Source organism: Eptesicus fuscus, chromosome 7 (assembly GCF_027574615.1).
Source record: "Eptesicus fuscus isolate TK198812 chromosome 7, DD_ASM_mEF_20220401, whole genome shotgun sequence".
Classification (NCBI taxonomy): Eukaryota; Metazoa; Chordata; class Mammalia; order Chiroptera; family Vespertilionidae; genus Eptesicus; species Eptesicus fuscus.
Genome location: NC_072479.1, coordinates 7,819,015 through 7,845,931, shown reverse-complemented (window position 1 = coordinate 7,845,931; position 26,917 = coordinate 7,819,015). Strand labels below are relative to the sequence as shown.

At 39.4% G+C, this 26,917-nt stretch overlaps 1 protein-coding gene across 1 annotated transcript; it reads right to left on the bottom strand.

The window, feature by feature from the left end:
• Positions 1-238: 238 nt before the first annotated feature.
• On the bottom strand, positions 239-26,917 carry HSPH1 (heat shock protein family H (Hsp110) member 1). Its single transcript, XM_008159461.3, has 18 exons — positions 26,398-26,917; positions 23,927-23,984; positions 21,938-22,078; positions 21,096-21,218; positions 19,491-19,590; positions 15,795-15,928; positions 14,970-15,214; positions 14,160-14,388; positions 12,873-12,979; positions 12,503-12,636; positions 10,530-10,738; positions 8,885-9,016; positions 6,264-6,401; positions 5,192-5,317; positions 3,959-4,066; positions 3,739-3,858; positions 3,377-3,538; positions 239-2,462 (listed from the first exon to the last, which is right to left on the bottom strand). Exons 1-18 carry the CDS (start codon positions 26,502-26,504, stop codon positions 2,253-2,255), a joined length of 2,583 nt encoding a protein of 860 aa, XP_008157683.1. The 5' UTR covers positions 26,505-26,917; the 3' UTR covers positions 239-2,252.

The following is a 26,917-nucleotide window of genomic DNA, read 5'->3' as shown; positions in this document are numbered from 1 at the left end:
AATGCTAATATAATATAATCAATGTTTTTGTCCTACATCCAAAAATGCAATTCTGAGGTCTGCAAACTGTAGTCAGTTGAGCCAATTTTTGAAATACTGCTCATCTTTACAGAAAAGTAAGGCTATCAAAAAATTTCTACCCTTTAATGAAAACAAACTGGTTTAGGCCAGACTGATACTAACCCCATTATTATCATCAGGTACTATTTTGAGAGAGAAAAAAACTACTTTCTTATTCATATTTTAAAAAAATCTTTATAAGCTTCCCAACTCTATACAGAAACCTATCTTCACCTCTCAACAGTATACAATGTACACCTACTGAGTATACATTAGTGTCCATTAGAAAAACTTAAGAGACAGATTACAAAATTCAAAGCTTCTAAATGATAAAACAGTTAAAAGAAATTACAAAGTGGGAGAATGTTTGAATACTGACAAGTGGTTAAGATTCTTAACATGTTATATAAAATCAACATTCAACATTTACAAATGAGAATGGAATATTCAGTTCTTGAAATACAGAGGCAAACAAATTTAAAATGATGAAGTCCACACCAGACACACAAATGAAGTGTGCGCTGGGAGTGAGGGCTTAGTTAACATTTAAGTGTTCAAGTTTGTTCCCAACTCTGATACTTCCCTTGTGATCATGGGTTGTTTCAAGTATTAAACTTCAGTTACTTGTTATGACCCCTACTCCTCACCCCAGTCCCAAGACTACTACAATTTCCTCCTTAGACAATAAAAACCAGATAAAGTTTATTGCAGCATTATTAAGAATAGCAAAAACTTGGGAAACACCTAAATCCATCAATACTGGGATTGGTAAAAATATTTTAAAAAATATATTTTATTGATTTTTTACAGAGAGGAAGGGAGAGGAAGAGAAAAGTTAGAAACATCGATGAGAGAGAAACATCAATCAGCTGCCTCCTGCACACTTCCTACTGGGGATGTGCCCGAACCAAGGTACATGCCCTTGACCAGAATCGAACCTGGGACCTTTCAGTCCACAGGCCGACGCTCTATCCACTGAGCAAAACTGGTCAGGGCTGGTAAAAATACTTTATGTAAGTCTTTAATTTAATGGAATTCAGCACATCAGTAAAGTTTTAACACATTATAAGGGATGGGCAAAAGTAGGTACACAAGTGTCAATAAAGCTATTGTAATACTCATAACCTCCACGTTTGTTTTTTTTTTAGGTACAACTGTAAAACCTACTTTGCCCACCCTTGTATTCACTTATTTGTCTGGGATAGTTTTAGACAGCAGACTATACAACACTGTAACATAATACCCTGTCATTAGAAGGCTTCAAAGATAGGCAACAAGAATCAATGTTTTTTTATGAGTGGTGGATTATAAATTATGTTCTACTTTATAGTTTTAAATGTGATAAACATACGTTACTTTTCTATCAGTAGACAGTCATTTTCAGTTAGCAAAGAGGTAGCATATATAAGCAGCAGCAAAAAAGAAACAGTGTTTTACAGTGACTTCATTTCTGCTATAATAGTTTATACCACTCTCCCCAACCCCATTTTTAAGTCAGTGACAAAACCGTTTAGAAATGACACCATAGATGAACTTTATTTTAAAGCTCATAAAAGGCTTCACAATACCGGTAACACACAACCTACATTTCTTCCATTTGACACCTCCACTTGACAGTGCACTGTGTAACAAGTGATACATTTGAAAGATTTGTTCTGCATGCTGCTAACACATTTCACTAGCGCTTGCATTACTCAATGCATTTTAATAATATCAAAGCAAAAAGTCATCTTCTATTGGACAGAATTTTAGAAAGCCCTTGTGAAATCATATTGTATTGTTTATAAACATCCACACACATGCTGAAATGGAGAGCAAGATGCAAGAAAACTACCTTGGCAGGAACAAATGCTTAATGTTTTTACCCACAGCCCTCTTGAACAAGCAGTACAGTTTGTTTTAGCTTTTCCAAAAGACAAGTCAATTTCCTGCTCAGTGACGCAAATGGTAATACTGCACAGAAGCTTAGTATGAATTCACAATTCCACAGGAATCTGAAAGTTACCAAGGCAATTTTCCCTTTTAGGATCATAAAGATTACAGACTTAAGCTTTTCCTTTTTCCATTTAGTACACAAAAGTTCTAAACATTCTTAAAAAAGAAAATATAAATAGTCTCAGTATGTTATGTAGAGTCACATACTATGGAAAAAATATTTTATTAATTAAAAGATGAAGCCAATTTAATGTTATCTAGTCCAAGTCCATATTAATGGAACTCTTCTCATTGGGGTAACATTCACCATTCTGATGTGGAGGTTCAGCACCGAAATTATTTTTGCCTTGATCTAAAGTGTCTTCCTTTTTATCAGTATTTGGGCCATTTGGAGTTCTTTCCAGTTTGGGTGATTCGATTTTTGGTTTGGGTTGTGTTACAACAGGTTCACAGGTATTTCTCAATTCCTGAAAAAGGAAAACAAAGCTAGTAATCAGACTGACTCTCAGATCCATCTAGTTCATTTTCAATTACTTTCCTACATACTTGAACCAATACTTTTCTACCAACTCCAATTATACTTATCTCAAAGAATCCCATTTACTCATTACACTTGCTCAAAACTATAGCTTGAAGCCTGATCAAAAGAGAAGTGAATATTATCCTATGATGTCTCATGGACTTGCTAAGTATTCATACATTATAATCCTCGCAATAGTATGAAAAGGTAGGAATTAAGATACCCACTGATGGAAAGGGGTATTGGTTCATTGAGATAAAGTAACTTTGCCTCAAGATAAAAAACAAAACGAAACCAAAGCTGGAATTCATTGTAGCCCACTGACTTCAAAGGCTCACGTTTCCGTAATCTTTACTGTGTCTGAAAATCCTTCCAGACAGAAGGCAGTTCCCTGTTTTCTTTTCCCCCTCAACTTCCTTCAAGCCTCAGGCACTTGGCAAGGCCTTCCCTGTTAAAACCCTTACTTGGGTCCCCCCTCCACTGTCCAGAATTTCCTAACCCCTTCTAACTCTATTAGGACCATCGGCACTTTATAAACCATCTCATATACTGCCATACGTGTTTACTGTCAAGTCTTCTTCACACTAGCAGGGCAGGGACTTCCTTTGTACACTGGAAGTTTAGCACCTGGTACAATGACTGACATGTGGCTGAACAAATACAGTTGTTGAGTTAAATGAATAAAATGAAAATTTAACAGACACTTATAAAGTCTTCTAAATTTTGTGATTAAACCAAGAAACCTGGTTTTAGTCAGGAGGAGGTGAAAGACTTATGGGAAATATGGCCATGTTCAGGGTTCAAGTGATTGTAACTTGAGCCCCTAAGAAAACACAGCAATGAATATACAATATCACTCACCTTTATTTTTTCTTTAATTTCTTGAACACGTATAACTGGATCCTGATCGAGACTCTTTCTAGCCTGGGCATTCATGACGTTATTCATCCACTCCATCACTTCATTCACAGACTTCTCAACCTTCTTCATTTCTGACTCATCAATATGGTTATATTTTTCATCCTGAATGGAAAAAGCATAGTCATTCAGCAGAATTAAGTATTTAACATTGATAACAAAAACTTGACAAAATTTTCTATGAAGTTCAAATGCCAAAAACAAATTTCTCATTTAAGAACATCTATTCACCCTAAAGGTTCCTCAACTTCACTATTAGCTGATTAAAACCTGCAGTCCCCTCTTCCTGGTACATAAAGACTTACACTCTTTCTGAAGTCGGCTGCTATCTTGGCGTAGTGCTGCAGCCTCTGACCTAGTTCTTCAAATGCTTTTGGCCGTTCCTCAGCTTCTTGAAATCGAACTTTAATTGGAGTGCCAATTTTCTAAAACAAATGTAATAAATTAGTATTTGCATTCATCATATTTTAAAAGTCTATAGTCTAAAGCACAGGCACTGCTTTCAGAGGGGAAAGAAGGGCCTACCATTAATTCTTCTAACTTATCCACATAGGCTTGTTTTGCTTGGTCCTCTCCTTCCTCATAGAGCCAGTCCTCAGTCTTGGTGAGCAGTTGCAAAAATTTTTGATGGTCCTGTATGTGAAACATGAGAATCAACATGACCAAGAGTCACAGTCAGAAATGTTAAACACTAAGTATCTGCTCTTATTTCAAGGAAGGCACATGGATCAATTGGATTCTCATTAAAAAGGATGAAGGATCAACATACTCTACTATCAGCCCCATGCAGTATTTCCCATGAGGGATCGATGGTTATTCTTTGGCTTCTCTGTCTTTTACACTGGGACATCTGGGAATTTTTGACACTTACTGACTTATAATATTGTATCTTCAAAGTCTAATTATGGACAATTTCCACATTGAAATCTGAGTCAAGAGCAATTTTTATCTTCCTACTCTTCAAAAACAGTTAGGTTGTGATAGTACCTTTCTATTCACTTCCACAACTACCAAGTACTGAAGGCAAATTAGACAAGCTGATAAGTCAAGCATGAAAAACTCATTCCCATCCAACTCATATAAACTATGTACTGCTATTCTAGCCTTAGGTTTGGGCTAGCTCTACCTCAGAATCACCACCATAACCAATCTAGGAAATGTTAGGGCAGAGATGAGAACTGAAATAGCACAAAAATCTTAGGACTAAAATAGACTCCTAAGTTTAAACTCTTTTAACTTCAGAATTAATCCTTCAACCATCCTAGATATCTATCTAGCCATTTGTTTCCCAAGTCCCATCTTTCACAGTTGTGCTTCTGGGATTTACTCAGAAGCCTGCTGACTTTGAGAGCTCAGACAAGGGCTGAGGAGAGTGGGGGCTGATAAACTTTGGATTGAATGAATAAACAAGATTTTTGAGATAAACAATAAGAGCAAGCTAGTCATAAAAATTTTTTTGAGGTCTCTGAAAGCAAGGGTTTTCAATTTATCTTTTTAGCCTCCGTAACTGTGAATGTCATAGGCTCTGAATATGATTGGCTCTTTCTTCTAGATGGTAAAAACTAAAGAATCTTTGTATTAGCTAGATAGAAAAATTGTACACCACTAGTGAGCCTCTCTCTGGGGTTTTGTTTATACAATTTCTACTTCAAGTTCTTTTGTTTCCAAAAAGCTTACTACATAATCTAGTAGAGGTTCAAATGCTAAGTTTGATATTAAACACTTTATAGCTGAATAAAAACCAGACACTAAACATACTTGCTCACAGATGAATTTTTCATATGGTCCACACAGCTTATCCCGGAACTCATACACATATTCCTCCACTGCGTTTTTAGCATCGTTTCTTTCCTTCTCCAATTTATCCTGCATTATCATCTTACCCTGTCAGGGAACAGAAAAGGTTAATTCCAGCTTTCTGTTATCTGTAATAAATTGTACCAAAAAAATTAGTATTAACAGTTCTAAATTATACCTCATATAACTCTTACAACAAACCCTACAAAGTTCTTCATTTTCTAACATTATAAAAAAATTACATAGCTTTCTCATTTGAGATTTAATACTAAGGTGAAAAAAAAAACAATTCATGGCTTTTATATTATTTTGTCTTCTTTTATGGAGTTACATGGTTGTCTCATCTTGGGATTAATATTGACCAATAGATAATGATCAGACCACTCTGCCATATTTAAAAATCAAGGATAAATTACTTATATTTATTGTTAACTTTCTAAACACAAGGTTCCTATCTGAGTACAGAAAAAAATGAATCTTAATCATCTCACACACTCTAGACTATGGAAAAGCACATGTTTTAACAGAAATATTCAATGTGGCCTGAAATACCAATTGTACTGTGCCCAGTACTAGAAAATACTGGCATCAAATTTCTTCATAAGGACTTGGAATCAATTTTATACCAAGCAGAATGGTATGGATCTCTTTTGTTACAAAGATGAAAAAACATAAAATTTGTTTAAAAATTTTAATTAAGCCCTCACCAGGTAGCTCAGTCAGTTGGAGAATCATCCTGACATGTGAAGGTTGCTGGTTCGATCCCCGAGCCAGGGCACATACAAGAATCAACCAATGAACGCATAAATAAGTGGACCAACAAATCAATATTTCTCTCTCTCTAAAATCAATCAATAAGAAAATAAACTACAAAGCCACTGATTTTGGTTTCATCTTTGGTTTCATCCTAGGTCTAAAACTGTATAAAACTTGGGATACTGAAAAGGATTACAGCCATTTATTAGAAATATGGACAATAGGACCAAACAACTAAAAATATTCTACAATAAAAATATTTACTGGAAGTACCTACCTCTGTTTCAATGTACATGTTAAGCAGGTCTCTCCCCAGCTGATAGACCAAGTTGGCCTCAACAGGTAGCTCTACATTCACTACCTTGATTTTGGGTTTTTTAGCTTCTGGAGGCTGGTCAACTTTCTTTTCATTTGCCTTGGGAAGGGGGGTAAAAAAAAAAAAAGAAAAAGAAATTCTTAAAGAATCCTTGAAAAACAAAACGAATAAAACTCCTTATCATACTTGATGACATAGGCAAAAATAAAATCCTCACAACTATGAAGTTGAAGTGTGGTATAAGCTTATCTGATTTCCACCCGCCTGTTTTTAATCAGGGCTGCAATGACATATAAGCATGCCACACTCTCATTTGGGAATTCACCCGTACATTTCTTTCTTTTCATATTAAACTTAATCTCTCCTGCTAAAGCTTTTCTCCATTGGTCTTTACCTTTTCATCCCTTTAAGCAATATTTGTGACTCTGAAGAGTAAAAAATATTATTAAATTGCTGCATCTTTATAGTCTAGAATCTGACAATAACTGCAGACTGACCAATGCTAGCAATGTTAAGGTCAACACTATCTCTGTAATATATACATACTAAGTCCTTATGTCCCAATATTATACCTGCCTTGATGACAATTAGCACCACACTGATGAGTGCCTTTCAAAATGTCCTACTGAATTTGGAGATTACACACATGTATCTGTCTGTATATATACATATATCCCTATTCCTACTACCTACTTCTGAGTCATTTTACTTCTCATAAGCAACTCCCCATGGTCAAGAAATAAGTCTTAAAATAGCAAATAGAATGATGCAGCTACTGCTAATAATTTATTGTAGATTTTTCAAAGTATTTAAATACAGGGCTAAGGAAGTAAGCATCTCTTACGGCTTTAACTTTCCAATTCCAAGCCTTTTCTGTGTGTTTCCAATTCTGCAGGTTCCCACTTGCACAAGCAGAACACAGGCTGGAAGATAACCAGGAGATGCATCACATGTACTCCGGTGGGCTGGTTTGGTCAAGTAGGAAGAGAACCAGCCCACAGGTCACAGAAAGCTCTGCCAATGGGTCACTTTGGGGAGCTGTTACGATATTAAAGTTCTAGGCGGTTTATAGAAAAAACTGGGACTTGAAAAGGGTTCAATGGTTTGCCTAAATTACAAAGACAAAGAGGGGATGAGAACTCTTGTTTCCCAGACTTCTACTTCAGGGCTCCTTAGAAATCCCACACCTCTGAACTGCCGTGAACTGTGTCTGTAGCAATGACCCAGTCAGTCTGCCTATACTCTAGTGCGCAGGAGAACTCTCCAATATCATGTGCACCCTCTGGGGGCATGACCACCAGACAGACAAACGGATCAGTTGATATCTACACTTAGCAAAACACTGGAGAACAAGAGATGTTTGGGAAACGAATGGATGATAGTCTGTCTCTGACAGATAAGTTCGGTTAAGAGTATCTGGCAATACAACATTAAACCAACTACTGACAAAACCAATTATCATCACAACATGGCATTTGACGTGGCATGAACAAGGAACCCTCCGAAGAGGTGTGTGAGAATGTTCCAAAGGGCCTGACGCTGGTGCTTCCCCTCCAGCTAAGAGCATGAGGTGCTACCAGTGGCATGTTCCAGACAGGTATCAACATCATCAGCAGCATCAGTTAATGTCAAAGTGAGTGAGGGGAGAGATGCTAAAACCACGGAGCTGTTCCTACGAACAAAGCAGTGCTGACCACTGACATCATTAACGCCGGCAGGAGACACAAGGGAGGCTTTCAGAAACTAGAACCAGCACCTATGCTTCACATCGGGACCCCAAGGAGCAATCAGGACACAGGACATTCATAACTGGAAACTTCCACCAAGTGTAAAACGTATTTGACACCAATGAACAATCCTGTAGTTTATCAAGAGTAAAGAATTCTACACTCACAATGAGAAAACCAAACCATTAATGGAAGGTTAATAATTTGCATGCAACTTGCATAAGGAATAAACCTCTGAAAAGCACAGAATGATATGGAGACAAAGGAAACTTTCTAATATCCATCTGACCATGAAATTTAAAGGTTTGATTAGGAAACGACATTTTTAAAGGGACACAATGCAACTATTTAATTTAGCTTCCAACACATATGTGGAAACAGGGCAAATGAACAATTACTTGAAAGCAATCTGGTTATTTCCAGATCATCCTAATTAATTTATCCAAATTTGACATGTGATTTGAGAGGAGGAGAAAGTTTACTAGGCTCTTGTAGCCCATGTATTTATCATAAGACTAATTCAAGTGGAAACGAATCACACAGCCCTGGGATGTATCTATTTCTGCTCTTCACAAGTACTTTTGGCACTAGAGAAGACAACCAATGCTATGTGTTCATCTCTTGTTGCTTGGTGCGGCAATAAAACAAGAGAAGCCTTCAGGTCTAAAGCAGGATATTCAATTCCCTTAGTTGAGCTTGAGTACCTTCAACTGGTTTTAGTTGAAAAATACATAGAAAATCAACAGGAGAAAAAAATCCTACTCAGACTAAATAAGACAATTTGGTGCTTGTTCTTAAAACTGCAGATTTAATATTATTAATGATCACATGGAATGAACTAGAAGCATCACTCACTTTGTCAGCATCTGGGGTTTTGTTCTCTTCTGAGGTAAGTTCAGGTGAAGGGGGAGACTGGGAGGTCTGTTGACCATCAGTTTGTACCTGGGGCTGTGTTCCAGCTTCACTGCTGTCTTGCTGGACATTTTTCTGAAATGAAAGCCCAGGCACAAAGGATGTAGAAAGCAGGTGTACTTGGAAAATGTAAAGGTTACAGGGTACCCGAGACAGTATGCTCAATTTCTGAAATCTTAACAGGTGGGGAAAGACACTGGATAAAAGCAAAATGAACACAAAGTATCTGAAAACTTCTTTGAAATTTTAAATCCATAAAAATTATTCGAATGACAGCACTTCATATAGTTAAATAACACAAATAGTAGGCATTTTAATTGATGTGATGACAATAACTCTTTTAAGAAACTTCCACCTAGCCTTGTACAGATTATTGACTCTCAAAAGCAAATAGGTTTACCCCAGGCCTGTCCCAGAGAAAAGCTTCCAAAACCTAATTTAACCAGGAGCCATCATGCATGTGGACATATCTCCATTTCAATGAACTGCACAGTTACATGGAAGAGCCAACCATCAGTTATTCAGGGGCTCATCATGACAGCTCATAGACACGCAGACCCCTCTGTCCCCAACGCTTGTCGTCTGACTAGTTACAACCAAATGATCTCAGAATAAAGATTATATGCTACATGGTAGTGACTTCAATCCTTCCTGCCCACCCTCAAGACTCTCTTTTCTGTCAGAGCTTTGAGATTCTAAGGCTTAATCAACAGCCAACATGTGACTTCACAATATGTGGTCTATGTTTTTTAAAAAGAGTGTTCAGAAGCCAGGCACTCCTGATATGTCCAGAAGGTCCTAACAGACTGACACAACTGGCATTAGAACAATGGTGTCTGTAACCAAATAAGAAAGAACACGGCCCTGGTCATTTTACTCATTGTACTGAAGTTTTTCTACATGAGAACACTAAGGCTCAGATACTAATGTTCCTACGTGTTCTAGAAATAGAGGTCTCTGACCACTATTGTCAAATCTTAACTAAAACACTATACTGCCTGGCCCCTCATTTAAGCGATTTCTGATTATTATCCAGAAGTAAACTTACTAGCTGATCTATTTTAAAGTTTCTGAAAGGTCCTCTGTTAGCACTCATGCGAAAGGAAGTCTATAAATTACGAACATCCCCAGTAACAACTTTCTGTGCTATAGAAAGACACTTCTCTTCCTTCCTCCCACAATACAGCAAACCATGAAAATAAAAGCAAGTAAGTTCTAAATTGCCAAAACTAATTTTGACATTAAAAAATAAATCAGCTTTAATATTTGGTATATATTTCACCAAATTTTTTGTAGTAGTTTTTGTTTTCTTTTTCCTTAATCACCAGCCAACATTTGACTTCACAATATGTGGTCTATGTTTTTTAAAAAAATAATGCAAAGAAATTACTCCAATTGTCATATGCCAGTTCAAATTAATAATTCACCACATTCCAGGCTATATATTAACATCATATAGCAACTGTGAATTATCATCATTATCCAAAAAGCTAACCAAAATTAAGCAAAACCTATTTTAACCCTTCTCTTATAGATTAGGATTAACTCAACTATGTATTCAAACTCAAAGGTTCATCCACAAACTTACCTCAGCCTCTGGGTTTTCTGGAGGTCTCTGGCTGTGACACTCTACATCCGCTTCAACAGAAGGCAGCTCACTGTTCTCGGCAGGGACTTTCTCCACCACAGAAGCTGTAGAGATGGTGAAAATGCCATGCGTGTTGACTCGCACTTTCACTTTCACTCTTGATTTTTCTCCATCTTTCTGTGCAGAAACATTCTGAACTATGAAGCGGCCTGAATAAAAATAAATTGACAATTTAAAAACTAAATCTACATCTCTGTAAAAGAGATAAAGGCTTCTTTACCCTGGCTGGTGTGGCTCAGTTGATTAGGCATCATCCTATGCACCAAAAAGTTGCCAGTTCAATTCCCAGTCAGGGCACATGCCTGGGTTGTAGGCTAGATCCCTGGTAGGGGTCCAGCAGGAGGCAGCCAAGTGATGTTTCGCTCTCACATCGATGTTTCTCCCTCTCCCTTCCTCTCTCTCTAAAAACCAAAAAAAGAGTCATAGGCTTCTAAGAACTTAAAGCTTCAAAGTATCGCTATTCCAATACCTCCCCACTTTCTTTACCAATTGTATTAGATTTAAGCCATTTAATGTATAGTATAATCATAACCTCTTAAAATAGACAAGCCTCCAGTATAATTATAATATCTGGGCTTAATCTTAATATGCTGTGAAATGTCCAAAGGCTAAGGACACATTTGTGACTGTTTTTATTTAACATTTATGACCTAGCCATTATGTGTAAAACACTAATAATGACCAGTAGTCACTACCTCCTCTCATCCTACTTCCCCAGGCAGGTGAGCACAAACTACAGGTGAAAATCCATTAGCAAGTGAAAGGCTGAATGTTATCAGGCCATGCTGCATTTTCATCCTACAGGGCTTTCAGGGAATATTTTTTTTCTGATTGAATAATCAAAATAGTTTTCTAGGTTTTAAATAGGTAAGGTGAGCTAAAAGCTTTATCAAAGCTTGAAATTGTTACGCACAACAGAGTAGTTCCAGAGCACTAAGGAGGAGTTGAAAGCTGACGCTGACCCAGATAATCTGAGCTCGAATCCTGGCTGTGTGACAAGCTGCAAGTTACTTGACCTTTTCATGCTTCTATGGATTAAGCTGATGTTTATAGTGAGCATGGAAAACTATGTAACCAAGAACTGTCAGTGACCATCTCCGCCAATAGTAGTACTGTTACTCCAGAGATTACTAAATCAAACTTAAGTAGTGTGAACATATTCTGTGCAAAGCGCTATATGGTACTGAACAGCCTTGTATTTAAGGTGCTATCTACACAAACACAATAAAGTTACAGTGAGAGATGTTGGAATAGACTTCGTTAATGATTAATTCACTAGTTCAGGAAATGATTGCCATTAAGACCCATTTAAAGAACAGCATTTATGCCTGGCTGGTGTGGGTGTGGCTCAGTGGTTGAGTGTCAACCTATAAAATCAGGAGGTCACGGTTCAATTCCCAATCAGGGCACATAGCTGCGTTGTGGGCTTAGGAAGATGTCTGAGGCTCTCCCACAGATTTCTAGAGTTACTGTGGGTCAAAACAGATGTACAGTGTCAAGCCTCTCAAAGAAAAATGTACCAAAAAAGATGTACTTTTAAAAATATGTAGGTACATTTGAGAAGTAGCTCAATGGTTGCTAAGCCAGGTTTTATATTGGAATTCACCTAGAGGAAAGGTAATGTTTAAAAGTAGGTGGTAATTCTTTAAATATAGACGATATCAGAATAGGAAAAATGCCTGTATGTTCTTAAATATAGATCCTTAACAGCAGCACTAACTAGCAAGTCATTTTACCTCTGTAGACTAGTTTATTCATCAGTAAAACAAAGATCTCTCCATCATCATTATCCTAAATCGAAAATACCTTCACTTGGAATTATGTTCCATGCAACACTGCTAAGAATATGGAAAAGTTTCAAATTTGTGCATGAAATTAAATCTTAAGAGTAAATACACAGTTAATTGCTTTACCTATTTTTGCTTCTGGATATGGAACTCCTTGAGGATCAGAATAGAAAGCTTCCAGTTCAAAAGGTCCGCTTCTCCAAAAGGTGAGAACTTTGGAGAAGGGAGCAGCATGGTTTCGACTGAACACTTCGTGAACACTAGAGGAAGGAAAGGCAGTCAGCATGCCAAGTACGTAAGCTTACTGTGCTACATAAACAGAACAGGAACATTCCCAAGTCTGTATCAAGTCTATCTCACCATTTATAACACCAAAATGACAGAAATACTGATAGGTCTTGTTGTTGAAAAATCCCAGTTAGATTAGACACAGTAGCATAAAAGTCATTCTTTTATATTAAATCACATTACCTAAAAGTTATTTTCTGATACATACCCTTCAGTGTCTTCTGAATCGTGGTTCCAGACCAGAGATATGGGAAAAGGAACTGCATCTGTGATGGAAAACTCTCTAACTTTAAATGCTGGAGACAGGATTGCACACTTCAAAAAAGAAAGATAGAAAGGAAGAATTATGAGTACACGAATAATTCCACTCACCTTTTAACAAAATTCAATTCAAACTGGATGAATAGGCTTAAATTCAAATTCAAAATTGCTGACAGTATATGTCAACTATAAAAACTTCCCACAGGTTTCTGGGAATGTTAGCTAAGAAGGCATACCCCTTAGGAAAAAACTAAAACAAAAACCCCACGATGGTTCTTGATGATACAATAGATAACCAATAATAAATAGCTACAAATTCTTTCCTTTTTTAAGTTTTAAAGGGTAGTCCATCTAAATACCTTTGTTCATAGAATCTCTTGCTTTATACAAAACAAAAACCTATGCTGCCCTAGCTGGTTTAGCTCAGTGGATAGAGTGTCGACCTGCAGACTGAAGGGTCCCGGGTTTGATTCCAGTCAAGGGCTCGATTCCCACTGTGGGGCTGGCAAGAGGCAGCCAATCAATGATTCTCTGTCATCGTTGATGTTTCTATCTCCCTCTCTCTCCCTCTCCCTTCCTCTCTGAAATCAATAAAAATATATTAAAAAAATAAGCAAATAAAAAAAACCTATGCTAACCAGATAAAAACTCAAGCATATTAACTTGAAATTTTAGTTAAAACTATTTATTTGACTATAATGTCCTAAATATAAACTAGTATTAATTTTTTAAAATCACTAACTTCTAGATTTGGTGCTTTTGCTTTGTCCAACGTCAGGCCTCTGAGCCGCCTTCTTACTTGCTAAGCAGGTTCAAAGCTCTGTGCAGGGGGAGGAGCTGGAGCTCTTTCCTAAAACCAGTTGACGAATACCCTAACCATGCCAACTTCCCCCCACATCAATTCTGCATTACACCAGACTGCCATGCAAATTTGCTCCTATGTGCTTTGTAACAACTGTGACCCCCCACACCCTGCAGCTAATTTCTGCATAACAGCCATTTTCTGTGACACCCTAGAATCATGCCAGTAGTTTCTCATCCCCAGTTTGAGAAACACTAGTTCTGTAGCCTTTAAATTTCCTGCATCTTGTACATTTGAAGATCCTCTTCTTCCTATAGCCTTATGGACTTATTTAAAAGTAACTCCCCTGTGATATCTAATTAGGCACACCATGATACAATGAGGTGGAATAGGTTCTGGCATGAGAGCAAGAGAAGGGCTCAGGAAGCATACCTGCAGTGCACAGCCTCTGGCAACTGCTTCATCTGCATTGAGTGTTGTGCTAACATCTTTTCCAAAGAATCTGGCAATTTTTTCTTTCACAGCTGGAATTCGTGTAGTGCCTCCAATTATCTCAACAGCACTCACATCTTCTACTTTGAGCTGAGTCTGTTCCATCAGTGAATAAAGAGGAACTTCTATCTTTTGCAGGAGTTCAGCACAGAGTTCTTCAAATTGTGCCCTTAGTGAGTAAAAGGAACACTTTATAAGTCTTAGAAAAATTACTTAAAGGCCAATATCTTGTTGTAAACAATAAATTCTATCAACCTGGTCAATTTCCATTTTCTTTTAATCACCCAAGTTTAACTCTTGTAATTTGCAACTTTAAAAAAATATATAAACATATGAAACAGGTGCAGAAAGGAGGTGGGGGTGGAGGAGAAAAATTAGTTCTACTGGGTACCATTGGAAAAATCACTTTTACATAAAGATTGACATTTCACTCCTAAATGGTTTCTGTGATACAATTCTCATTACTCTAAATATTTATTTCCATTGATTTAAAAATATTTCTGTGAAATATTTGGTGAAACCACTATTCAATTACTGGCCCAGAAGTACTAAGAAGTGGAAAATACCGAAAAGACTTTCATTACATCTTTGCAGAAGTGCCCCTGGCTCTGAGGGGGTTGGTTCACAGTCTGTCCAGCAGGCAGTGCACAACTGTGGGCCAAGACACACAGCACTACAGTCAGAACCAACGCCTGGGCTCTAAGCCAGTCAGAGCTCTTCCTATTTACTCCAGCAGATTTCAGAACGCACCTGTTCATCTTTCCCATCACGTCCTGGTCATTCATGAAACACTCAATGCTCAGTGGCAGGTCCATACTGTTGGAGCTCATTAGCTTTTTCAATTTCTCACACTCTTGATACAGACGAAGAAGGGCTCGAATTTTGGATTTTGCATCCAACTTGTACTTAGTTTTAAATTCTGCACAAAAATGTTCTACTAACTTTTCATCGAAGTTTTTTCCTCCCAAGAAAGGATCAAAAGCTGTTCCCAGTACCTAATTTAGTTAAAACAACAACCTGGTTATTTTCAACCATATTTTTTTACTACAATGTTAAACATTCCTACTTAAACAACTTAAGACTAATAGGCTCAATACTTCCATCTAAATGACAACATGAAATCCAAGTCGTTAGGAGAAATATAACTAAAATTCAAATGAAATACTGAATCTCTAAGATAGTTTTGACCTTTAATGATTACATAGATGACCTGAAAAAGCTTTTCTTCCCTAAACAAGAACATTAGAGCAGCGGTCTCCAACCTTTCGGAACTCACGACCACCAGTGGTCCGCAGACCACCAGTTGGCGACCGCTGATCCAAAGGTTTCCTTAAATAAGTGGTCGCCAAACTTCTGGACCTCATGGACCACCAGTGGTCCGTGGACCACCCGTTGGCGACCGCTGCATTACAGTATGCTGAGCCATCATCTTTGGGAATAATTCTTTATTCATACCATTAACCCAACACTCTTCATTACCAAGAAGACCATCGTCAAGAAGCTCAGTAGCTTAAGGTAATGACAAATATAACATTTAATAGGTTTTGGTCACTTAATTCCCATTTTTTACTTTACCTTCAATTTTCCCTTGTTAAAGGCACAGGCAGACACCTGAAGAGCTGAGTGTCCCATATCAACAAAAACCACTATCCGAGGTTTCTCATCCAGGCCTGGGAGATCGGGCTTATAAATTCCATAGTTCAAAGCAACTACAAAAAAATTAACTGAGTTTCAATTCTTTCATTCAAGGTTTCTTAGGAATTTCACTGTTATGATATAACTAGTGTCCCGGTGCACGAATTTGAGCACATTGAAAGGAAATTAATTAGAAGAAATATTTTAATGTCACTATTTGTCATTTCTCTGTAATAGAAGTGTCAACCAAATTCACGATTGACAATGACAGAAACACAAAATTGTGATTGGCGCCAGCAAGAGCTTTGCATGTATTACACATGCACGAGTCAACTTAGCCTTATATCCTATCTAATAAAGGAGTGATATGCAAATTAACCACCACTCTGCTACACCCACAAGCCATGCCCACCAGCCAATCAGGAGCAAGTATGCAAATTAACTCAACCAAGATGGCTGCGGCCATGGAGCGAGCAGGAGGCTTGGGTTTTCCTGGCAATGGAGGGAGCCAAGCTTTCCGCACACCCTGGCCAGCCCAGGCCTCCACTCAAGGCTACAAAGTTTCAATTATAGAAGATAAATAAATCCCAACAAAAATGGCTGCAGCCAAGGAGCAAGCAGGAGGCTTTGGCTCGGCTCAAGGCTATAAAGTTTCAATTATAGAAGATAAATAAATCCCAGGTACCAGGGCCTCCACTTGGGTCGCCGGGGGGGCGTGGCTGGCCTGCAAACCACCATAGGACCCTCGCTCAGGCCATCCCATGCCCCAAGGGAACCCCCACCCTGATCCGGGACATCCTTCAGGGAAAACCAGCTGGCCCCCACCCGTGCACCAAGCCTCTATCCTATCTAATAAAAGAGTAATATGGAAATTGACCATCACTCCAACATAAGATGGCTGCCCCCATGTGGACACAAGATGGCTGCCACAAGATAGCCAGCAGGGAAGCTCAGCTGGGAGGGACCAGGCCTGCAAGGGAGGGCAGTTGTGGGCGATCAGGCCAGCAGGGGAGGGCAGTTGGGGGCAATCAAGCCTGCAGGGGAGGGCAGTTAGGGGTGACCAGGTTGGCAGAGGAGGGAAGTTGGGGGCGACCAGGCGTGCACGGAAGGGCAGTTAGGGGTGACCAGGCCTGCAGGGGAGGGCAGTTAGGGGCAAATAGGCTGGCAGGGGAGCAGTTAGGCATCAATCAGGCTGGCAGGGAGTGGTTAGGGGGTGATCAGGCTGGCAGGCAGAAGCAGTTAGGGGCAATTAGGAAGGCAGGCAGGCGAGCAGTTGGGAGCCAGCAGTCCTGGATAGTGAGAGGGATCCCAGATTGGAGAGGGTGCAGGCTGGGCTGAGGGACACAACGCCCCCATGCACGAATTTCGTGCACCGGGCCTCTAGTATATATAGAATAAACTTGCTTAATTAGACCTGCTTTCTGATTTACCTAAACTTTTTCCAGCCCAGTGAAGCACCCAACTTCTCTTTTAGGTAATTGTCAGTAACACCGCAGTAAATATCAACACGAAGCAGATTATTATTGTAGGTCACGCAGGGAGAACAAAGGGTAAAATATTTAACTGCAGCAGCGTTTGACTATATTCTGTGCAGTGAGAAAACCTGAAGTCATTTTCAAGGTCCACCATTTCTTCTTTTCAGTCGGGTCAATTTATAAGCTTTCTAAATCTCTGTTTTCTAGCTAATGAAAATAGGATTCCACTGAGTTTCCTATCTATGTACTCCAGGACTTCTGTGAGGATCAAATGAGATGAGGCACATGAAAACGCTTCAAATATTTGGTTAAAGTGTAAAATGTTTGCATCTGGCTATAAAGCAAGTCCTGTTCCTGAGCTGAAGACACACCAAGGAGGCTAGTCGCTAGGGAGAGGAAGTCAGGCGTTGCTACATGACGTCATTACCCGGTGCCCACAGCGACTGTTTCCAGACTGGGCCAGGCTGGGGGCTGCATTTTGCACCATGGGGTCTTGGCAGCATTGGCTGCGATTTGGTGGGGTTTTACTCCGGGGTGGTGGTGGAGCCTGTGTCCCACTTGGGGGAAGCCGAGTGTTGGTTTATTGGCGCCAGGTCCATGGTGCTGTTTATTTTTAAATGGCCAGTGCGCGTCATGGCAGCTCCTGCGTTGAGCATCTGCCCCCTGGTGGTCAGTGTGTGTCATAGCTACCGGTCAGATGGAAGGACACTTATCCTTTTATATAATAGAATATGTATGCAGGAAACTTGACTATACTTCAAACACTTAAAGCTGAACACACTGCTTTTATATCTGACTTCATACTAGTTTTCTTGGTATTAATTACCCTTTTCTGATTTTAGAATAATGCTCTATCATTTTTCAATATATGGAGAGAAGACATACAATGACATGCAACCACAAACAGTTATCAGACTCATTACACAATACTCACATTTTAACCACGACCTGCTAGGACACTGCTCATCCAGAAAAACTAAGAATATACAACTACAGTAACTCCATTTCCTACCAATTATATTTAGACCCAAGGCAAATAACTGATCTCCCTTAAAGAGTCTGTTAGCTTTTTCTGAACTTTGAAGCTACTGCTTTTCTAAACATTTATACCTAAGAAAACATCTTTATTGAAACTTTAAGACTTAAGAAACTACTGGATATGGGCTGAAAAAAGTGTTATTTGTTTTGCCCAACAGTAAAATGTAACTACTTTTTGTTCATCTGAGATTGTAATAAACTGATAAAAGCTCTAGGACAGTGGTTCTCAACCTTTCTAATGCCGCGACCCTTAGGCGACCCTGCTAGCGGGTCCTAACCTGTGGGTCTCGACTCACAGGTTGAGAACTGCTGCTGTAGAGCCTAAGACCATCGGAAAACACAGATAATTACATTACGATTCATTAACAGTAGCAAAATTACAGTTATGAAGTAGCATCGAAAATAATTTCATGGTTGGGGGTCACCACAACATGAGGAACTGTATTAAAGGGTCGCGGCATTAGAAAGGTTGAGAACCACTGCTCTAGGAGGTAACAGTGACCACTTTGCTCAACATTATATCCACACCTCAACCCGATGCCTAGCAAACGGTACAGCTTAGCATTTGAGAGAGAGGATCAATGCCTAACCATATATATTCAGGAAATACAGGAGGAAAACTTTTTTACTACACCAGTAATTGTAGTCAAGGTAGTTGTGAGACCCAGAATCATAAGATTTGGAGAAAATTTGTTTCTTAACTATAAAAACAATGTAAGAAAATTTAAAAACTAAATCCAACACACCAAATTAAAAAAATAAATATATACAGGGTAGAGCAAAAGTAGGTTACAGTTGTTTATATGGAAACTAATACAATAAATTATACAAGAATAACTGTTTTGTGTACTCACAACTGTAAACCTACTTTTGCCCCATCCTGTGTGTGTATATATATTTAAAAGAATTTTCTAATGAAAACAGATTAATAAATCTGAGAAAGTGCCAATTTCTCATTAAACGTGAGCATCTGGAAAGCTGAAGTTGTGCTTTCAAACCTAACACGTTTTTTAATAAACTGTATTTCTACATCAATAAGAAAAATTGTTTAGTATTTGTTTCTGATATGTCTTAATTCTAGTTATGATAGTATAGTCACTCCACACAAAAAGATTTTGCTTACCAGCTGTCATATCATTCATGAGTCTTAAGCAGTTTAGACCAACAATTTGTGCAGCATCTAATACAGATCGCCTCTCAGCATCTGTGAAGAAAGAGGGGACCTAAAGACAAGGAAGAAAAGAATTTTAAAATACTCAGAACACAAGAATATATACAAATTCCTTATAACAACTTGTACTAAATTCATAGGTGCCTTAGGTAGGTCATAAACCAGAAATAGACCTTTAGGCTTAGTTACTTAACATTCAGAACAGTAACTTACTTTTGAAAAGATTGTCCTAGACTTATAATATCAAGGGATGGAGTTTTTTATGGTGTTGAGTGAGGCGCTTCTAACTAGATTATTTTTATCGCTTTTCTAGGACAGCATTTTAACTAGGATACTCAAGAGCATATAACATAGAAGCACTTAACTAGAAAGTACATAAGAAAGACTTGGTGGCTTTCACATTTCCCCCTAAAAGTACTTGTAGATGCTTCAGAAAGAGACAAAGACAAGAGCCAATGTGGGTCTCTGCTCACTTTTCAAATCAGAACACTGCCTTCATCAGTTTTTTTCATCAAGTTAAAGAAAAATAAAAAAGGAAGGACCACTGATTTATAATTTAACTAGAGGCCTGGTGCATGAAATTCATGCACGGGTAGGGTCTCTAGGCCTGGCTGTAGATCAGGGTCGATTGGGGCCTTCCGGCTGCCTGCCGGGGCCTCCCTTCCCTGGCTGCAGGCTGGGGCCTCCCTTCATTCCGCGCCACCCCCTGGTGGTCAGCACACATAATAGCGAGCAATAGAACTCCCGGTCTCACTCCCACGGGGACACTTTGCATATTAGCGTTTTATATAGATTCTTTAATTTTACAAGAAATTAATGTAATTTCTCCAAGCAACAGGCAGACAACCCTCTGGTAGATCATATTCTGTCTTACAAGGGCAAGAGGAGAAATTTTAGCTCTCACTCTCTGTTCTTTCATATCCTAGGATATACTGCCATAAAGGCTCCGACTAGTCTGGGCAAGCCACCCAAACCATGCTGTCACACAAAGATCATGGGGTAGGTAAGTCCTGGGGAAGAGTTCATAAAGTTACCCTAGACATTTGGGAGAACAGAATTTAAAACTACCTTTTTGGTGTCCAAATAAAAGGTGACCTTTGTCCATTTCAAATACTCCTTGATAACTTATCAATTGTCCATTGAAGGTAGTATGCTGGCTAGTGCCGAAAATCTAGGTTTTGTCACTACTGGTAGGTTACATTATAAAACTTCTAATGCACTGGTTTTCAATTTGAGGATTGAATTTAGAAAAGCTCTCATGTATGTATACAACTTGTCTAACAGTGAAGTAACTATTAGAATATCCCCCATTCTACTAATCAGTCTGTATTTTCAAAAAGCCTCATGGGAGATTTTGATTTGTATCTCCAGTCAAGAACCTTTGCAACTTCTGGCTAAAAATACAACTCAAACCTCCTCTGAAATAATCCTGACTATGCTAGCAAGGCCCATAGAATTCTGATCCCTAGTAATAGAACTGCTTTCACAAATTGTATACTTGAGAGTAACATAAAGCAGGTTAAAATAAGACACACTGCCTTGCAGAATTCTACTTACTGAAATAACACAATCTGTTACTGGTTTCTTGAGGTTGTTTTCAGCAGTTTCCTTTAACTTAGTCAACAGCATGGCTGTTATCTGTTCCACACTAAACAGATGTTCTTCATCCATGTACATTACCTATGTTGAAGAAAGAAAATGTTTTAACTAGTGGTAGTTAAAGTTACCTAATATTAACTTCCAAATATTACTACATATTCTCTTCCAGAAAATCTCTATAGTTATAGTTGTTTAGGGAAAAAGAAGAAAATGAAAGGGGGAAGGGAAAGGAAAGGGAAGCAAAGAAAAAAGGAAGAAAGAACTTTTCCCTAATGATGAAGAGGAAAAAACTAGAGCAGATTTTCCCTACCCAAAGTACTAGTCAAAACATTATGGAAGGTAGCAAATTTCCACTCTAACTACAGAGCTGAACCACTGGGTTAAATATTATTTTGTGTAGATCATCAGATGGGAATGCTTCTGCAAGTTTAAAAAAAGATTTCTGGTGACGTTACAAGGCTGCGTTCCAAACAATGCAACTGGGCTGCACTAGACAGACTTTTGTTTGACATGACAACACAATTTAGGATTTTTAAACACCACTAAATTTTACAATTGTCAGGAAATTACAAGAAACACAAATTAAGTTACAGCAGTATAAACTGTTTGAATAATTTTCAAAGACAATTTAAAGATATACCTAAAGTTTAAAAGAAGCTAGGTGGAAAACAAAGGAATAAAAAGACCATATTGTACAATTAAGAAATGAGAGCTAACTTTTCATTAAGAATTAAGTACCTTTCTCTATAGATGAGTTAGTTTCCTATTAAGATAATAAGTTAGTTGCTCAATTATATTACCTTTATTCCAACGCCACCATTTTTCATCTGAACCAAATCATAACTTAAGTTTTCCTTCTCTTTTTGAATGAAGGGGTCATTAAATGCTCGGCCATGAAATCTCTTGAAGTTAGACACTGTATTGTTTGCATGAGTGATTTGCTACACAAGAAATTAGAGATTTTAAATTATTTTCTAATTTCAACACCTATTAGTATTAGTACTTAAAACAATTTTACAAAAAGTCTCTTGTAGAACTCAAACCATGTGGTTATAAGTAACTTTCCCAGAGCCCTGAATTTCCCCACCAGTGAATGGACTTTATTCTTTCTCCTTTTCCTATAGGTAGGCAGTGAGATGGAACAAGAGGCAGTATTGTCACCATAGACTAAAACAGGTTTCAAAATCTGCAAGATATACTTGTACTTCATTTCATTCTTGTTCTTCTCTAAACTTGTTTTCTACCCATTGAATGAATAAATAAGGAGATCTAGATGCACTACAGTCAAATTACATTTTTTTAATAAAGGGTTCATTGTTATAGTCTAACAAATTGCTAAGTGGCCAGAATAAACATATGTGCCACAAAATACCTGGATTGCTACTTTTCCAACCATTAGCATGCAATGCTAATTATCTATACCAAAAACCAGAAGAGGCAAGGAAAATTCAAAACTTTTTGAATGACCTAACACTTTCAAATGCATGTACATATTTTTTATGATTAGGCTCTGGATTAAGAAGTCCCACTTCACGACATTGTTTCATGCAAAGACATCAGCAGAGAGAACCTTATTTAAAATACAGAACTAATTAAAATAAAAAATTAAAAACTAAGTTACCAGGCCCAAAATACCAAAGCAGTTCACCAATTACTTTTTCTCTGACCTCCTTTTTTTAAAGGGAAAAATACAGTTGGTAGCATTTATTTGCAAACGTTATGAAGTAAAAGCAAATTTATAATCTACAATTCCTGTGATTCTATAACTGAGATGAAGAATGTCTAATAATCTACAGGCCAGATCCGAGCCTCAACTGATTCTCCTCACATAACCACAAAAATGCAATAGAAGTGTCTCTCTCCTTTTGAGTCAGTCATTTTGAGTATGCATACCTATTTCTCTTCTCTCCTTTGTTTTTTATCTTTTGTCTTGTTATCTCTTCCAAATAACCATAGTATAGTATTCTAGGGTTTTGAATTTTATTTCTTTTTTAGCAATACTATTTCCTTTTTTTTTAAAAGAATTTTTCAGTATCTCTCATAAAGCCTCTCAAAGGGCATTTCATTTTTTTTTTTTTTCTGTATTTCCCCCCCACAACTCCAAGAGTTATAAGATGAGGTCTAAGTGAGAAGGACATATGTACATTTCCTGGTCACATTAAGTAGTAACAGGTGAAATTAATTTCAATAGCTATTTAGCCTAATACATCTAAAATACTATCATTTCAACATTTAATGTAAATATTGGTGAGATACTTTATAAAATGTAAAATATCGGTGAGATACTTCAGTTTAAGTGTTCAAAATCTCATGTGTGTTTCAATTCAGACTAGGCACATCTCAAGTGCTCAGCAACCTTGTATAGCTAATAGCTACAATGTAAGAGCACAGTCTAGACAAAAAGTTCTCCCAGTCATACCTTAATTATTAAGTAACTTTAAGTGAAAACACTTTTAAACACAGAAATTCTAGAAGAATCTTTTAATTCTTAAATGAGTGTTATGCGAAACTTCACATAAATTACCTAAGTTAGAAGGTAGTGAAGTTACTAAAAATTAAGGTTGGCAGATTAGACAGTAAAAGCAGATCTTATTCTCTCATTCAATAAAACAAGAAGGGAACAGAAGGAAAAAAATAACCATTCTAAGGGCTGGTAAAGATACTCACATTACATTTTGAAAACTCAACAACAGATAGGCTTAGGTATTTCATATTCCTGCATGCCCTTGAGATTTCACCTTTAAAACCTCCCCTTTAAAAATTGACCAGAATTCTCTTAAAGAACATACCTGATTTTTGGCTGCAACTCCAATTGTTCTGTTTTTTGACCCAAATGATATGACTGATCTATAAGAAATAAAAAACATATTTAAAATTTTTTTTTAAAAATATGGACATTTTTAGCTGACAAGAGAGAAAATCTAATATAAAGTTCCTACCCATGGTTTGGGGCAGGGAGGAGAACAAGTGTAACACAACTCTGGAGTCTGAACTTTGGTCAAATACTCAGAGGGGGTGCAGGTCTGTCCATTTAACTCCTACTGCAAATCCAACCTAGGTGGCAGTCCTCCCTTCCTCTACCCCCCAAAAATAAGTCTGCCCATAGCTCAGGGGACAGTTTCCATGTGTATTTTTACTTCACATTTCAATTCTCCAAGGCCCATTATTAGAAGGTTCTGAAAATGCTTTGAATAAAGGGTATTATTAACTTGGCCCCAGATATAAGCTTAACAAAAAGCATGGTGTAACTCTACTTCTCAGTCACCAAGCCTGTACAAACCTAATATCATTGTTACTTCTACTGCTGTCCTCTTTAGAATACCATCTGCCTCTTTAGAATCACAAGTTTTTCTATAAACCCACACAAATGGGCCTAAGTTAAGCTTCTGGGGTGTATAAGCACAAAAGAGGGTCATTCATGGGAGATTCTACTTCAGAAAGCCAAGTAAAAATGATGCAGAGAAGCACCACAGCAAAACTGAGTATGAATGTGAAGAACCAGTTACATTCAGTCACCTTGAAGAGATGAAAAGTGACGCATAACTCTGAGAGCGCCTTCCAGCGAGGGGAAGAGTGTGTGGCACAGAGCGGACACACACACAGGAAGTCACAAGGAGGTTCTGTAGGCGAATTAGGTTTTAGGTTCCAGAGCAGGTGGTTGTAACGGTAAAGAAGATGAACAAAATGGGAACATACTGAGGGTATTGAGTACCAGGCTAAATCCAGTTTAAATCTGCTCTAACACAGACATCCTAGACCTAGATTTTCTGAGCAGGTGTCATGTGACATCCCAAAAGCTAGGGAAGTGTTCAAGCAAAGACTAGAGCTTTTAAGATAACTTCCCAAACATTCTAAGTTCAAAGTAACTATACACTTGCAGAATGAACGTACTCATTTTCTAAGGAAGATCAAATTAATTATATTAAAAAGAAAATTACCAGTTGCCAATGCAGTTGAATCAAACATCTATTTCATCAAAAACATTAAAGGGAATTCCAATACTGCCCTCAGTTTACAGTTTCGAGAGCCACACCTGTTGTCTTTAGTTTCACAGCGTTCACTAAGGCCACACAAACAATTCTTCTCCTGCCTTCAGTTTTCTTTGTAGAGGGATCAGAGAGAACAAAGATGTCAACTGCAGCCAAGCGCGGCCGCCTGAGGCCGTCTCCCTCCTCCCCGTACCCCCATTACCGACCCCTCTGCCCAGCTGCAAGCAGGCTTTCCATAGGTGGGGCAGCATAGGCTAAGGGAATGAGTCTCCCCAGCGCTGCCAGTGTTGTCAAGTGTTCGCTTATTTTGATTTTCCATTAACTTTCACAAATGTTCACCTCCACTCAGTGATACAAGCCCATTTTACCTTTCCGTTTAATGTCTCATTCTACGACTTTTATCTCGAGTTTAAGGCATTCGAAAATAAAGGCATTAAAAACAATAACCTATGTTAATTTCCCTGAAATGTAAGCACTTGTTTTCATTAACACATGTAAGCATGTTGTCTTCAGAAAACAACATGCTGTGTTGTGTGCAGGTGAAAAGGTTGCTTTCGAAAATGTCACCCCTTGCCCACGCCACGCTGCTGGTGAACAGAACATTTAATTCAGTAACGACTTCCATCTTAGAGTTCTAGCACTCTAGCACAAAAGTGGACTATTTTTACTTTCTCTTCTTCAAACTGTGAAAATTTAACAACTAAAGTAGAATAAGATTTAGGACTCCCTTTTCATAAAATGAGCAAAAAGGACGTTCCCATCTTCCAGTGAGGCCAGGCAGAGGACAGCGACTGCAGGGACCAGGAGAGCGGGAAGGAAAGGGTGGATTTCTCTACTGACGGAGCGGCAGACAGGCTCTGGAAGCTTCCAGGTCCTTTCGAGCTTCACCACCAGGAAGAAAGCGCTCGCGCGGGGCCCTCGGAGCAGCCAGGTGCGGGCGGGGGCGGGCGGGGGCGCAGCTGCAGCTCCGCGGGGAGAAGGCAGGCGCGGGCTCCGCCGCTGCCCGGCGCCCAGCGACGACCCAGGGCGATCCCCATCGCGGGCCCCCGTGGCCCCCGTGGCCGCCCCACACCGGTCCCGGTACCAGAACCAGGCCGTGGGCAGGCGTCCAGTCGGCCGCGCCCCGAGGCCCCTACCCCCCTGAACAGCGTCGCCCCCCACGCCGCGCTCCACCCGCCCGCTCTCCGGGCCAGCACGCCCCCAGGAGCCCCTCGCGCCGCAGCCCGCTCCGGGGTCCTTCCCCCGCCCAGCACCCCGCAGGGCCCACTTACGGGGTGCTCCGGTCGCTGAATTCGTTGGCGATGGTCTCGATGCCCCCGGCCCGGGCCACCGCGATGTAGCAGCTCTGGGAGCCCACGTCCAGCCCCACCACAGACATGCCTGACGGGTGGTGCGCCTCCGCCCCGAGTCTGGGTCCGGGTCGAGGTCCGCGTCCTCCGGCCGCCGCGCGCGGCTCCCGCGGGGTCCGACTGCTTTTCGGTCCCTGGGCGCCCCGGCTTCCCCGGGACAGCGGCGGCTTGCAGAGGGCTCACCCGGCGGCAGGCGGCGCCGATTCTCCGCGGGCCGCTCCGGCTCCGGCCTGGATCCGCAGCTGCTGGCTCCCCGCTGCGCGCCCCAGTACCGACCCAAAAGGGGAGGTCTCAGCTCCTCAGCTTTATGTATCGCACTGATGAGAAGTTTCCAGAATCTGCTGCATTTACTCACCGGCGCCTCCACCGGCCCCTCCACGTGCCACTTCCGCTTCCTTCTTCTCGAGCCTTCTCGAAAGATTCCACCCAATGGGGCCCTGGT

Bases quoted from the DNA above. Each gene is read 5' to 3' on its own strand.
- HSPH1 (XM_008159461.3), bottom strand. From the start codon at position 26,504: ATGTCTGTGGTGGGGCTGGACGTGGGCTCCCAGAGCTGCTACATCGCG. The intron at 14,389-14,969 runs GTGCGTTCTGAA...TTACTCACTAAG, and splicing joins GTGATGGGAAAGATGAACAG to GGCACAATTTGAAGAACTCT. The intron at 2,463-3,376 runs GTGAGTGATATT...TTCCTTTTTCAG, and splicing joins AAATTAAAGAAAAAATAAAG to GAATTGAGAAATACCTGTGA.